The following is a 13,374-nucleotide window of genomic DNA, read 5'->3' as shown; positions in this document are numbered from 1 at the left end:
TCGAGGTGTTAAAATAACAGTTTCGGGTTGGGACTAAACTCCAATAATATTCATTACTACACCAACGGTTCCAAACAGTGTATCACAAAAACACCCCTTTGGTGCCATTATGAGCGAAATATAACATCACTCAAAAGTCCGCCATGGGTTCTCTGGGTGGAGCGCATCCAAAACGTTCAATTTTTCATCACTCTGGCACAAAATCAGGCTGAATTTGACCGATGGCGTGGTTATGTTGGCTTTGAGAACCACTGTGATTTGTGGCTCGCACTTGCGAATAAGCCACAAATCACTCAAGAACACCCAACAAGAAAAAGTCTAACGGGGTCAAATCGCACGAACTCGGTGGCCAGTTCATGTGAGATGACCATGCCCTCAAATCGCACGTGCAGAATATCTAATGTGGCATGAGCTATGTGGCATGTAGCGCCGTCCTATTCAAACTACATATCGTTGGTGTTCAAATCATCCAATTCAGACCAAAAGAAGTTGGTAATCATCGACCTAGAGTGCTCGCCGTTGACAGTGATGGCCTGGTCGACGTTGTTCTCAAAGAAATATGGACCGATAACGCCGCCAGCCCAAAATCCGCACCAAACAGTGACTTTTCGGGGTACGCTGGATGCTCTTGGATCTCTTGTGGATTGGAATCGTCCCAAATTCGACAATTTTGTTCATCCACGTACCCAGAAACGGGCCTCATCGCTGAAGATGATTTTTCGATGAAAAGTACAGTCCATTCAGCGAACAAACGTCGTTGTATATGGTCGTTTACATTCATGTTCCGAGGTCAGATGAATTTTGTACAGCTGCAGGCCCAAGTCACGACGTAACATTCGCCGAGTTGTGGTCTGCGAAAGGCCGAAGTCTTGTGGGACGCGAAATCGACTGCCTCGGATTCTCTTGCACACTCTCACAGACAGCGGCGATGTATTCGCCGTATCTTGCGTTTCATCGACGTACAGGGGTACGTGTGTGTGTGAAACCAGTGGACTCAAATTTATCCACCACATTGCGAATATTCCTCTCGGTAGAACGATTATGGCGATCGTGAAATGAGCGAAGCGCACGGTACGTTGTCCGGAACAGAACACCCATTTTGATAAAAAAAATTATTTATACGTGTTGGTTAGTACTATATTTGTTCAGTATGATTTGGCAAAACGAACTGAATAAATGACAACTAATTTGACAGATGTAGCTTCAACAAGAAGTCCGTTATCAACTGTTAAAGTTCGGAAGTCCTTGTTGGGAGACCCTATACAGAGTGTCTAATCACAACACAACAAAAAAATATTTTTTGAATGTTTCCTACACTAAATTATTCAATTTCTACTAATTTTGGGGTGATAAAAACGAAAATAACAATGAAAAATTTTTATTAGCTCTGGTTTTTGAGATACACAGTACTTAATCTTAAAGAGTAGTTATACTATACGTGAAAAGTGAAAGTACATAAAACAATATTGTTATGTTTCTTTTAGAATATTTTAAGTACAAAATTAATAAAAAAAAAACATTATTCTTAGTGTTTTGACAAATAAAAGAAGTTTGTACCACCAAATTTCAATTAAGTCCATCCGATTCATTGTAAGATCGCTGTCGTTTAGCTTGTCTTTTATAAAACACTTCTGGAGCATCCCTACACACAGACCAGCAGTAGTCTGCAAGCATTGCTTCATTCCAACGGCCCTGATATCTCTGTTCCATTAAGGCAATGTCTTGATGGAATCTTTCTCCATGTTCGTCACTCACAGCTCCACAGTTTTGTGGGAAGAAATTAAGATGAGAGTGAAGAAAATGAATTTTTAAGGACATGTTGCATCCAAGTTGGTGGTAAGCTTGAAGAAGCTCTTTAACCAATGCTGTGAAGTTATCATCTCTTTTGTTACCTAAAAACCCATGTACAACCCCCTTAAAGGCTTCCCAGGCTCTTTTTTCATTTCCTGTTAAAATCATGTCAAAAGCAGGATCATTTACGATTTCACGGATTTGAGGCCCAATAAAGATGCCTTCCTTGACTTTAGCATCACTCTACCTGGGAAACTTTGCTCTCAAGTACTTAAAAGCTTGTCCTTCCTGGTCCATGGCCTTCACAAAGTTTTTCATTAGTCCCAACTTAATATGTAATGGGGGAAGGAGAACATCCTTAGGATCTACAAGAGGCTCGTAAACTACATTTTTCTCATTAGGGTTTAGGTCTCGTGTAGGCCAGTTCATTTTTTTATAGTGAGATTTTCTATCCCGACTATCCCACAGACACAAAAAACAACAGTACTTGGTGAACCCTAATTGCATTCCTAGGAGTATAGCAATGACTTTCAGATCACCACAGATGTGCCACTTGTGTTGTTCATATTTGATTGATTGGAGAAGTGTTTTCATATTTATATACGTTTCCTTCATGTGAACTGCATGACCTATAGGAATAGAGGGTAGCTGATTTCCATTATGCAGAAGTACAGCTTTTAAGCTTAGTTTTGAAGAGTCTATAAACAGTCTCCATTCAGATGGAGTGTGATCCAAATTCAAGCAGTCCATCAAACCATTAACATCAGAACAAACTACGAGGTTTTCTTTTTTCTCAAAAAAAGGAAGCAAATCTTTTTGACGCTGTCTGTACTGAGATATTTCCACATCATGTTTTAGAAGATTCCACTGTTGTAGTCTTGACCCTAACAGCTCAGCCTTTTCCTTAGACAAGCGAAGATCTCTTATAAGGTCACTCAACTCTGCTTGACTAATTCTGTGCGGATCACTAGACCTATCGCTTACCTCAAAATCAGGGTCATAGGATGTAGAAGGATGGGTTGCTCCTTCTAAACAGTCTTCATCACCTTCCTCTAAAATTTCATAGTTTTGGGGTGGAGAAGGGACTGACAAATTGTCTGAGTGTGATACAGGCCGAAGAGCAGATGGGAGATTAGGGTATTTAACCGTTCCTCTTTTCTTCATAGATAAACCTTGCTTAATGGGAGGAGTTAAGCAGAATTAACAGTCGTCTGTATGATTGGTAGGCTCACGCCAAACCATAGGTACTGCAAAAGCCATTGCCCGGTTTTTATTTTTCAGCCACTCTCGCAATATGACGGAACAAGAATTACAACATATATGAGGAGCCCATGATTTATCTTGGTCGCCAACTTTCACACCAAAATAATGTTCATAGGCTGTCTTAACGATAGGTGTCATTTTACGTTTCTGAACCTTAAATGTTATTTCACCACATATATAGCAAAAGCTATCGACAGAATTCACACACTTTCGAGGCATTTCAGATCAGCACTTAAATTAATTTAAAAATCAACTTCACACGATAATTTCAATAGCAACCACGTGCGTACAATTGACAAACTCACATAGGTTATGTTTACTACTTAAGAACAGCTGATGAGAGGGGTGTTATGTAAACAAACATGTGTACCAACTGTTGGTGATGAAATATTTCATTTGTTGAAAACTCAATATACATATATATAATATAATGATACTATATCTTGAAAACAAGAGCTAATATATAATTTTTATGGTCACTTTCGGTTTTAACACGTGGAAATACATTAAAATCATCTAATTTCAACCCCGAAACAAAAACTTTGTTGTGTTGTGATAATCATGCAGAAAAAAAACAAGGGACTATTCCTTGGATTATTTTAAGGATATTTTGTCCTTTGATGATTTTTGATAGGGCGCTTTGTTTCGAAGATACGGGGCAAAAAAAATTTCGACAATAACAATTTTGATAATTTTAAAATTATTAACATTGGTACCCATCCACAACTATTTGTTGTATCCATGCCTCATACAACGAGTTCAGGCACTTTTTCCTGCTTATTTTCCTCCATTGCATTCTGTCAATGGTTTTTGCGCAGATTGGTTCAAATCCCTCAATAACTGACGCTTATTATTTTTACCGACTAAGTTAGCTTCTCAAGAAACGTCATAAGGAATTTTCACAATGATCATGTTTGGGCTGAAGAACATACATGAGGTGCTTGAAGTTTGCTTTCAACATCAGTTCTCGTTAAACGTTTAGGTGAATTGTTGATGACTTCCTAATTGGACCGGTATTTCTGCCAGGAAGACTTACCGACGAGGTATGCCGCAACTTTTTGGAACAAACGCTACCTCAGTTTCTGAAAGATGTGCGATTGGTTACAAGAAATGCAATGCGGTTTATGCACGATGGTGCACCAGCGCATTTTAGCATATTGGGTCGCGAGTTTTCAACAGTATCATACCGAGATCGCTGGATCGGTCGAGGTGGACCTCATTTATGGCCTGCTCGTTCACCGGACTTAAACCCCCTGGATAATTTCTTATGGGGCCACCTAAAGTCATTAGTTTATACTACTCCAGTGGAAGATTTGAGATATCGGATAATTGCTAAGTGTAACGCAATCAGAAACGATCCTGGTGTTTTTGAAAGAGTTTGGGAGTCGATGAGAAGAAGATTGGATTCTTGCCTCCGAACGGGGGCGAGTCATTTTCAACACTTCTTGTAGATTAAGAAACATTACATGTAATTTTTGGTAATAAATTGTTACTCTTAAATTTTTTTCTCTCCGTATTTTCTAAACAAATCAAAAATCATCAAAGGACAAAATATCCTTAGAGTAGTCCAAGGAATAGTCCCTTAAATTTTTGACGCGTGTTTAATAAACACCCTGTACATATGTTTAACACTCCTTAGTGGGGAAAAACACAAAACTGCTTTCCGCAACACCGACTGGGTAGGACACCAATTCGCAAAGTTCAACCAACCACCACCGAAACTGGATAGTGAAACCTTCTCCTTGTTCGACAATCTGACTAATGTCTACTACTCACTCCATTCCATTGTTTATAATGAAAGTTGAGAGAGAAAGTGAAAGTAGCCAGACGAGAGTCGAATTCAGTTTTGGCTTATGGGCACAGACTAATCGCGATAAAACGCATTAATCAATACCCATTACCATTACTGCTCCTTAGTAGTGTTTCGTCGTGTATCTACATCAATAACAATCGACAAATACCTACACATGCATCGGCTAAAGTTACCATAAGCGGAACAAAAAGAAAACGTGATCTAACTGTCAATATCGGTGATTATGTTTGCCCCAAATCGCACGAGTAATGACAGTGTTTGCGTATGGAAAACATTGTAGGGCGATACAGAGAAAAAATTGCGTAGAATTATTAAAAATATCGATTTGATGGTAAGGAAATATCTTCACAAAGATGTTTCCAAACCTGGCAGCAGAGCACATATGTCCCCACCGCGGACCGAATCAGGTTTTCGGTTTCACGTTTCGCTTCAGGTAAAGAGGGAAATTTCAAAGTTTTGTCTCAATCGGGACTGGAAGCCGTAGCCTCGGTACAGAAAGATAAAGAGATTCGTTTTACCACTGACTTTGGTTTCGGAAAGTGCCAGAATATGAGGCACCGAATAAATATCTAACTCCATTCCTCTGATACTGCAAAAATCTTCACAGGAGTTACTATTGGGGTCTTCAGCAACTATGCTATTTCCATAGTAAATATCATCCACAGTAAGTCCACTTCCACTGCTTTCATTCATAAATTCACAAAGTTCTCGTTGACCTCGAAACGAAGTGTGGAGCCAATTTGGATTTTTTACCATAAGCGTGCGCTCATGTAAAAATGAAATTTAAGGTTATTATAGCATATTTTAGGGTGAATTACTTATAACTAACTACAAAAACTAAAAATAATAATAACAACAGCGAATAAACTAAACATAATATCAATTTCCGACCGTTTATTATAACTAATCCGATGCCGGTGGGACGTCGAATCCTTCGATACTACAGCACTGAACGCGTTGGATGAGAATCTCATCCTAAGAGCGGTTGAAGGTCCCCGGCAACTCGGGTGGATCACGTGGTAAGAGAACCTACTGGTTGTATTATTCTACTGTGCTATTTCCTTCTGTATAGATCGTAGAAATATCTTGGTTATTATCAGAAATAGTGGTCTTCAGATTATTTATGTAGAATGATGCTGTCTAATCAGCTCAGAGATCTAATTGGGGGGTTATTTTATCTCCTAGCCCAATTGATGAGTGCCCAACGAGGGATGTATAGGGCGTGAAATAAGCGAGAGTTTTTGACTTCACGGTTAAGGTAGGAGTAGTTAGGTGGTAGGTAATAATACTAAAACTCTGCTCCCCTGAGAGGTGAGCATATAGTGGAAGTGAGAGAAAGAAGTTACCATAGTTAGATTCTCCAAGATAATACGTTATTGAATATAGATAGATTTCGAAAAAAAATCATTCTCACCTAATTTCTCGTCAAACATTTGCGTCTAGTGAGTCTCACGACCGTTTCTCATGAAAATTGTCGGAGACACAGTTGTAGAGTAATTGAATTTACTTCAATTTCATGTATACTTTTTTTACTTTATTTTCAACTTATAATGAAAGTATTTACAGGTTTGTCATCGAAACATTCATCTTCGTCATCAACTGTTTATCAATTTTACCTTCTTCACCAATTTTACCTTCTTCATCATTTATTCCTCCGACTGCGTTGTTACAAATGCCCTTGTAGTTCGAAGATGCATTAGAGCAGTTTAAAGATGATTTTCTACAACCACATCTGCCATTGTCACAATCTTTCGCGCATCGAAAAAAACATCCTCAAGATTTCGTCAGGACCAACATTCAACTCTTAGAGTTTCGGAACTAGTTGCTTATCCCACCCCTTCCAATTACGATTCGGTGGTACGTCATGGATGTACGTGGCTCAACAGCCGCTTCAGTTAGAGAAAGAGTTGAGAGACAAGACTTCATGTTTGCAGCTGCCTTTATAAATGAACCCTCACGGGTTGTAGTACGGTCGAATAGGTTCACTCACTTTGGAGCTACCTTCCACAATACCAATATCACGAAGGAGTCAGAGGAAAAAACGCAATACTCCTGGCGTTTCCTCTTCCAGTTTTTACCTGCAAAATGTCACGAGTAGCTGGGGTTTTGGCTGCCAAGAGAACAGCGAAATGATGTTTGTTCCACCAAAAACTACCGAGAAATTTTGCAATCTATTTATAGCTGTCTTTGCAATATCAATGTCAGCATCACCTGAAGGTAATTATCCCGTTTTTATACAGCTGCGTCATCAGCAGGTTCATCAGCTGATTCTTAATAAAACAGTTGACTAGCAAATCCTCTTGTTTTACTTGAATTTCACTTTCCAAGCTGATTTCAATGTCAACAAATCTATTGAGCCGATACTGAAGACTCTGTTCAGCTGGTTTTTTGTTGCGTCAGTGTACCTCAAAAACCATTCCATAACCTCTTTCATTATGATGGATCTTCAGAAATTTAACCACAAAGGGTTGCTACAGTTGTCTCTATTTGCTAAACAACTTTGTGGTTTAGGAATCCCCAACAAGAAAGAATTCTAAGATACCTGATTCACTTTCCTCATTAATTTCCTTAAACAATGTGTATGTTGCTGACTTTATTCATTTTCTCATTCCGCTTTCGTTGAAGAAAGGAGTTGAGAAGTCAATACATATTGCATATGATTCCCCAAATCCTCGTCAGATTTCTTGGTAATGGAAATTCACTAAAAACCAAAGAATGTATCCACGGAAACTTTTTCATTGCTCTTGATCTTGATTGTCGAATTCACTGAAGAGGCAAACGTGATTATATATAAAGCTCTATAACTGTTTCTAACGTTAACAGAAGCAAAATTTTTACAAAAACAAGGTAAAAATGAGTTTTATTTTAGATATCTCTCGATATTCACTAGCGTATATCTCAAAAACCATTGCCAAGATATAACCTCGGAGATAATTGAAAAATTAAAAAATTGGAATCTACCCCCCTACCCCCCTTTCCCCCACCTGCCAGGGGGAAAACTCTCAGTATGTTTACTCTTAAAGAAGCTCTCATGTCAAACTTCCGCATATTTCATGCGGTCATTGACTGGACTATTTTCATTCTAAGGGTTCCATCATTTTTTTCTGTTCTGTTCCCACCCTTGTCGATAGTCGAAAGTAAAAGTTTTGGTGTAAAAAGTGGTTCCATCAGACATCAAGTTGATAGAACACAGGGATGTTTCAGAAAGTATAGCCGGGTACATTTTCATCTTTCCAGGATCAAGCCTATAAATCATTACCATTCATTCCTCCTGTGGCATCATTGTGCATTCCACATACTGCTATCCTCTCACTTGCACTTTATTATAATTCCATCGACGTGATTCGATGCCATATTCAGAACAAATTGTTATTTCCTTGTACATTGTTCGGGTCACCCAAATGGTATGACTGTGACAAATTGACCTTCGTCGTGCAACTCGACTGTTGAATAGAATTCCTAACGAAGATTTAACTCGGGTTGATTTGTGATGTCGTTGGTGGGTCATATCAATTATTAATTATTGAAATATCAGTTTAAAAACCGAGACATCAGTTATAGACTTGGTTGTAGAAACAGGCATAGTGTTGAGCCGTTTATCCATGGGCAGTAATAACCACTGCAGAAGCAATGAAATTCGTCAGATTTTACTGCTCGAGCAGCAAGTGCTATAAAGTTCAAACGTTCAAATGATTATGAGCAGTACTGCCGTTTGTCATATTAATCAAAAGTAACACCACAAGACCTCAAAATTGAATCGATAAATTTCCATTTTTCAACGAAAACATTGTTTGAAAGCTATTTTTCGGGGTTTTTGGCCGTGATTTGCCGGTTTTTATGCCTGACGTTTCGTCTACTACTGCAGTAAACATCCATGGCGATGTGGTGACGGTGGCAGTGCCCGAGTTTTACGCTCGAGTTGTCTTTCCCGTTATACCCAACGCAGAAACTACGATGTTGGTATTTGACTCTGGTTTTATATCACGATAGGATGCCTTTTATGTTTCGGGATTTGGCAACCCTAGTGTTGCAATCTGGCCACTGACAGCTCTATCGTGAAGTTGGACATTTTTTATACCTTATACGTACTCAGAACGTTTTGCCATACGCGCGTTATTTGTGTTGTTTACAGTAACTTAAAAGATTCGTCTTAGCCCAAAAATGGAATTAAATCGTGAACATTTTCGTGCGATTATGTTTACAACATTCGACGTGACTTAACTCAACAACAGTGCATGGATGAACTTAATTCAATTTTTGACGATGAAGCTCCATCAAGGACCAGTGTTTATCGATGGTATGGTAAATTCAATCGTAGTCGTAGTTCACTTCAAGACGAATTTCCTCAAGGTCGTCCAAAATCATTGATGCTGTGCGCGAACTGATATTGCAAGATCGCCATGCATAAACATTTGACTGTCAAAAAAAAATTTGTTCGCGTTGGATCCCACACAATTTGTTAATCGCTCACAAAAGGGTTGTGTCGATTGGTCGAAGGAAATGCTCAAAATGCTCAGTCGACTGTATGGGTATTTCAAGATGAGCCAAATCCAACAACAGTTGTTACCCACGAAGCACTTCCAAGCAAATGGTCGCTTGTTTTTTCGGAAAAACTGGACATGTCGCAACCGATCACTCATCATGAAGACCGATCACTCATCACCACGACAATGCGAGCTCTCACACATCGGCTCAAACAACTGCATTTTTGATCACCCAAACCATCGATTTGACTTGTCATCCGCCGTATAGTCCTGACATGGCACCGACTGACTTCTTTTTATTCCCGCACGTAAAAAACAAACTGAGTGGTCAACGTTTTTCGACACCTGAAGAAGGGGTTGCTGCATTAAGAATGCATGTTTTGGAGATACCTCAATCACAGTGGCATAAGTGCTTCGACAATTGGTTCAAACGCATGCAAAAGTATATAGATCTTCATGGGGATTATTTTGAAAAACAATAAAGTGATTTTTGGTGAGAAAATATTCTGAGAAAATATCAGTATTTCGAAAATGATGGAGCTCCGTCACATCGCAGAACTATTTGTAGAAATTTTCTCAATACGACCATGTCAGGACGATGGATGGGAAACAATGATCCTGTTAAATGGCCACCACGTTCGCCTGACCTGACTCTTCTGGACTTTTCATTGTGGGGCTTCATTAAAGACAAGATATTCGGCTCAAATTCTGGCAATATTGACGAATTGAAAGAAACAATAAGGAGAGCTTGCATAACTAAACAAATGCTGGAAAATTGACATAAAAATACTAATTGCAAGAGCGAATATGTGTTTAAGTAAACGATGGACTTTCAATGAGATATCGTAAACGATGTAGATGCTTAGGAATATTTTGACTTTTTTCTGTTTGCTACTTGGTATATAACATGTTCTTCCAATATGTGGAGCTTGGAGATCAGGACCCAAAAAATATTGCTCCCAACTTTTTTGAGGTAGTTATGACCGGGAATTGTATGACCATAAGGTGATGATGTGAGAAACGTCGCGAAATATAAATATGCATTGTAATACGTAGCTGAACTTGTTTGCTGTAGCTACAAAAAGTGATGAAAAAAATAGAGGTCCATATTCAAAAAAATTAAGTTGATGATGAAATCTAATGAATGAAACGACGCATTGCAAATTGGTTCACATTAGATTATAACACATATGAAACAGTATTGAAAGTTTCCTGGCTTTTTTTATATCATTCGAAATGGAGGTGATAGAGCCATAAAATAAAATTCGACGATTTTAGTTTTTGGCGAATATTTAAAAAACACCGACTGATATTCTCGATCTGAAAAGAGATTATTCTAGTTGCCCAAAATAGAAAATTTTATCGAACTTGTCTTTTTCTCTTTATTTCATATTCCAGAGTTATATATACATACATCAATTCTATTCAGTACTGTTTAAATTTCAAACCAGAATATTTTACCATGATGCAAGCTTCCATAAGAATACAAGAACCGAATGTAGTTAGGTACATCAGGTAGTACTCTCATTAACTCAATTACACTTGAATATTACTGAAGTTTTATCCCAATACCAAACCGTTATTTTAACACCTCGACACGTGTTTCGATCACCAAGTAATAATCTTCAAGAGGAAGATTAAACAGTTCAAAATAACGGTTTGGTGTTGGGATAAAACTTCAGTAATATTCATTACTACACCAAAGCTTCCAAACTGTGCATCACAAGTCAGTTTCACTTAAAAAAAATTAAGGACCCGAATGTTAGAAGCAGAATCAATGACTGCAAGTTCAGCGCCTTCCACTCATGTAGCAGATACCCTTTTGGAAAGGAGTATAAAAAAATTCCAGCCATCCCTTTCAATATCAGAGATGATTTATCTAGATTATTCATGACTTGCTCCATCAATAATAATTCTTAACATCAAATCTTCAGCTTGATAAATAACACTTAGCCTAAAATTGTTGTTTGAAAATGAATATTAAAATCCAAAGTGATTCTGCTAACTAAACGGGGAAGCTCAAATGACTTTAAGCTCAGAATTTTTCTAGAGGGACTTTCAGAGTCTACAAAACAAACTATACCATTATCCAAAAGTAAACGGGGGGCTCCCGTTTTCTTTTTTTTTTTGAGGTTTTTGAGATAAAGATTGAAATTTCGTTCTAACAGTACAAAACTAGTGAGATGAATAAATATAGTCATTATATTAAAATATTATATTACTTCATTCGAACTGATATCAAAGAAAATGGGATTTTAATTTATGTTGAGGGTTAGGAAAGCTTCCGCCTCCCTGTAAAAAAAAACAGAAAAAAATTTGGGTGATAAACAAATATATTTTCTAATATTTGAAAATGGTTTCTTAAGTAGGGTATTTTCATGTTATCTTAGAGGTGAATCATTTTCAAAAGTTAAAACTGTATTTATTCCATGCTTTCCTCAATACTGAGGAACATACATTAAACATTTTCATTTTTTATTTTTTTTGGAACTGAAAAATAGGTACTATACTGTTAAAAAAATATATTTTGTAATATAAAACATTATAGAAGAACATGGTTCAGTATCTGTATGTTATAACTGTGAATGAACATAATCACAACAATAAAAACATTGAGAAATGCAGGTCAAATACCAATGATGAGTTAAAGCGCCATAACATCAAATATTCACAACTACTCAATTGAGATTATTTTTCATCAATAAAAGGAAAAAAAATACTTACGTTTAGCGGCAGAGAGTAAATCTTTCACCTCTTTGATGATTCTTTTGATATGTTGATTAGTTTTCTCAAGTTCCCTCTCATGCTTATGCAGATTTTCTCGAAAAAACGGACTATCGTTCAAACACTCTGTGAATTCCAAAGGAGGCAAAATAACCCCCATATTGATATTCTCACACACACTCAGCATCCATGAATAGGAACAGGTCCAAAGTTACGTATACACGACACTTCACAAGTATTTTAATACACGATTACAAATAATTAGTTATGAAAGTTCAGCAAAGAACGTCACTCGCGTACACAGGATTCTTGACTCTCGGACTGATGAAAACATGAAGTAAAAAAACAACCTGTAGGAATTGAACGTAGACTTGCGCAATAAGGTGATAAACGTCAAACAACAAAGATAATTCTTCCTTCATCATCCGTATACCGATGACATGTTTGAAGAGTATGCAACTCAACATACGCCGCTAGTCACAATAATAACCAAACCAATAAACCATTTGGATTTTTGATTTTCCAAGTACCCATCTAGTCATCTAGTAAACACATAAATCGTCAACACTGTTCACTTTGAACTGAGGAATTTTCAAATTGATTTAAAGTTAAATGATCTGTCTGATTGGTCCAATTTTTTTCCTGTTATACACTGAAATGATTTATCAAAACTCACCTCCTCTTTGTCTATTACTATTAATTATTTCATTCACAAATTTTTGATTTCGCACATGCTTCTTTTAAATTATTTGTTAACGTACATAATTTATTCGTTAAATATATAACTTTTCAACGACTCTCAATATGTTTTATATTATATTGATAAAAAAATGGTTTTATCTATACTTTCCGTTACGTAAAAAATATATTTATTACCACTTTCTAACTTTTCTTGATTGCAAACTCTTTTGGAAATTATATACTCATATGATTCGTCTCAAAATTCTAATTTAGACTATGAATTTGCAAAATGTCATCTTAACAAAGAAGGGAAGTTTGCTCGTAAAAAGTATTTGGAAAATAATTGGTAGGTATCTACCCGCAATTTTTCATTAAAATTTTTCAATACAATTGCAGATATGTTGAACGGATTTCAATCCTTTTTTTAAAATTTTTATTGTCATAAATCCCAGCACCTTAATTTTTCGTTGAAAAATAGAATAGAATAAGTGCATCACATACAAATAAAGAGTGACCCCTTCGGCATTAAAAAGCAAGACACTTCCAAAAAGTCCAGTGAAATTATCTTAAATATGTGCCTTTGGGTTTTAATTACTATACTATTAGTGTATTACATTT

At 37.0% G+C, this 13,374-nt stretch overlaps 1 protein-coding gene across 1 annotated transcript in view; it reads right to left on the bottom strand.

Annotated features, from left to right (window-relative positions):
• Graf (GTPase regulator associated with FAK) overlaps positions 1-12,418 on the bottom strand; it is a 184,301-nt gene extending 171,883 nt beyond the window's left edge. Inside the window, exon 1 of the mRNA XM_074183358.1 lies at positions 12,076-12,418. Coding sequence (XP_074039459.1) covers positions 12,076-12,262 — 187 coding nt within the window. The 5' untranslated portion in view covers positions 12,263-12,418. The remainder of the gene's footprint in view (positions 1-12,075) is intronic.
• Between the last annotated feature and the right edge of the window lie 956 nt (positions 12,419-13,374).

The sequence above is a fragment of the Leptinotarsa decemlineata genome, unplaced genomic scaffold, assembly GCF_025532065.1.
Source record: "Leptinotarsa decemlineata unplaced genomic scaffold, Ldec_3_MD MMD2_tig00026336_RagTag_RagTag, whole genome shotgun sequence".
Lineage (NCBI taxonomy): Eukaryota > Metazoa > Arthropoda > Insecta > Coleoptera > Chrysomelidae > Leptinotarsa > Leptinotarsa decemlineata.
Note: the sequence above shows the minus strand (reverse complement) of the source record. Positions and strands in the feature narration are given on the sequence as shown.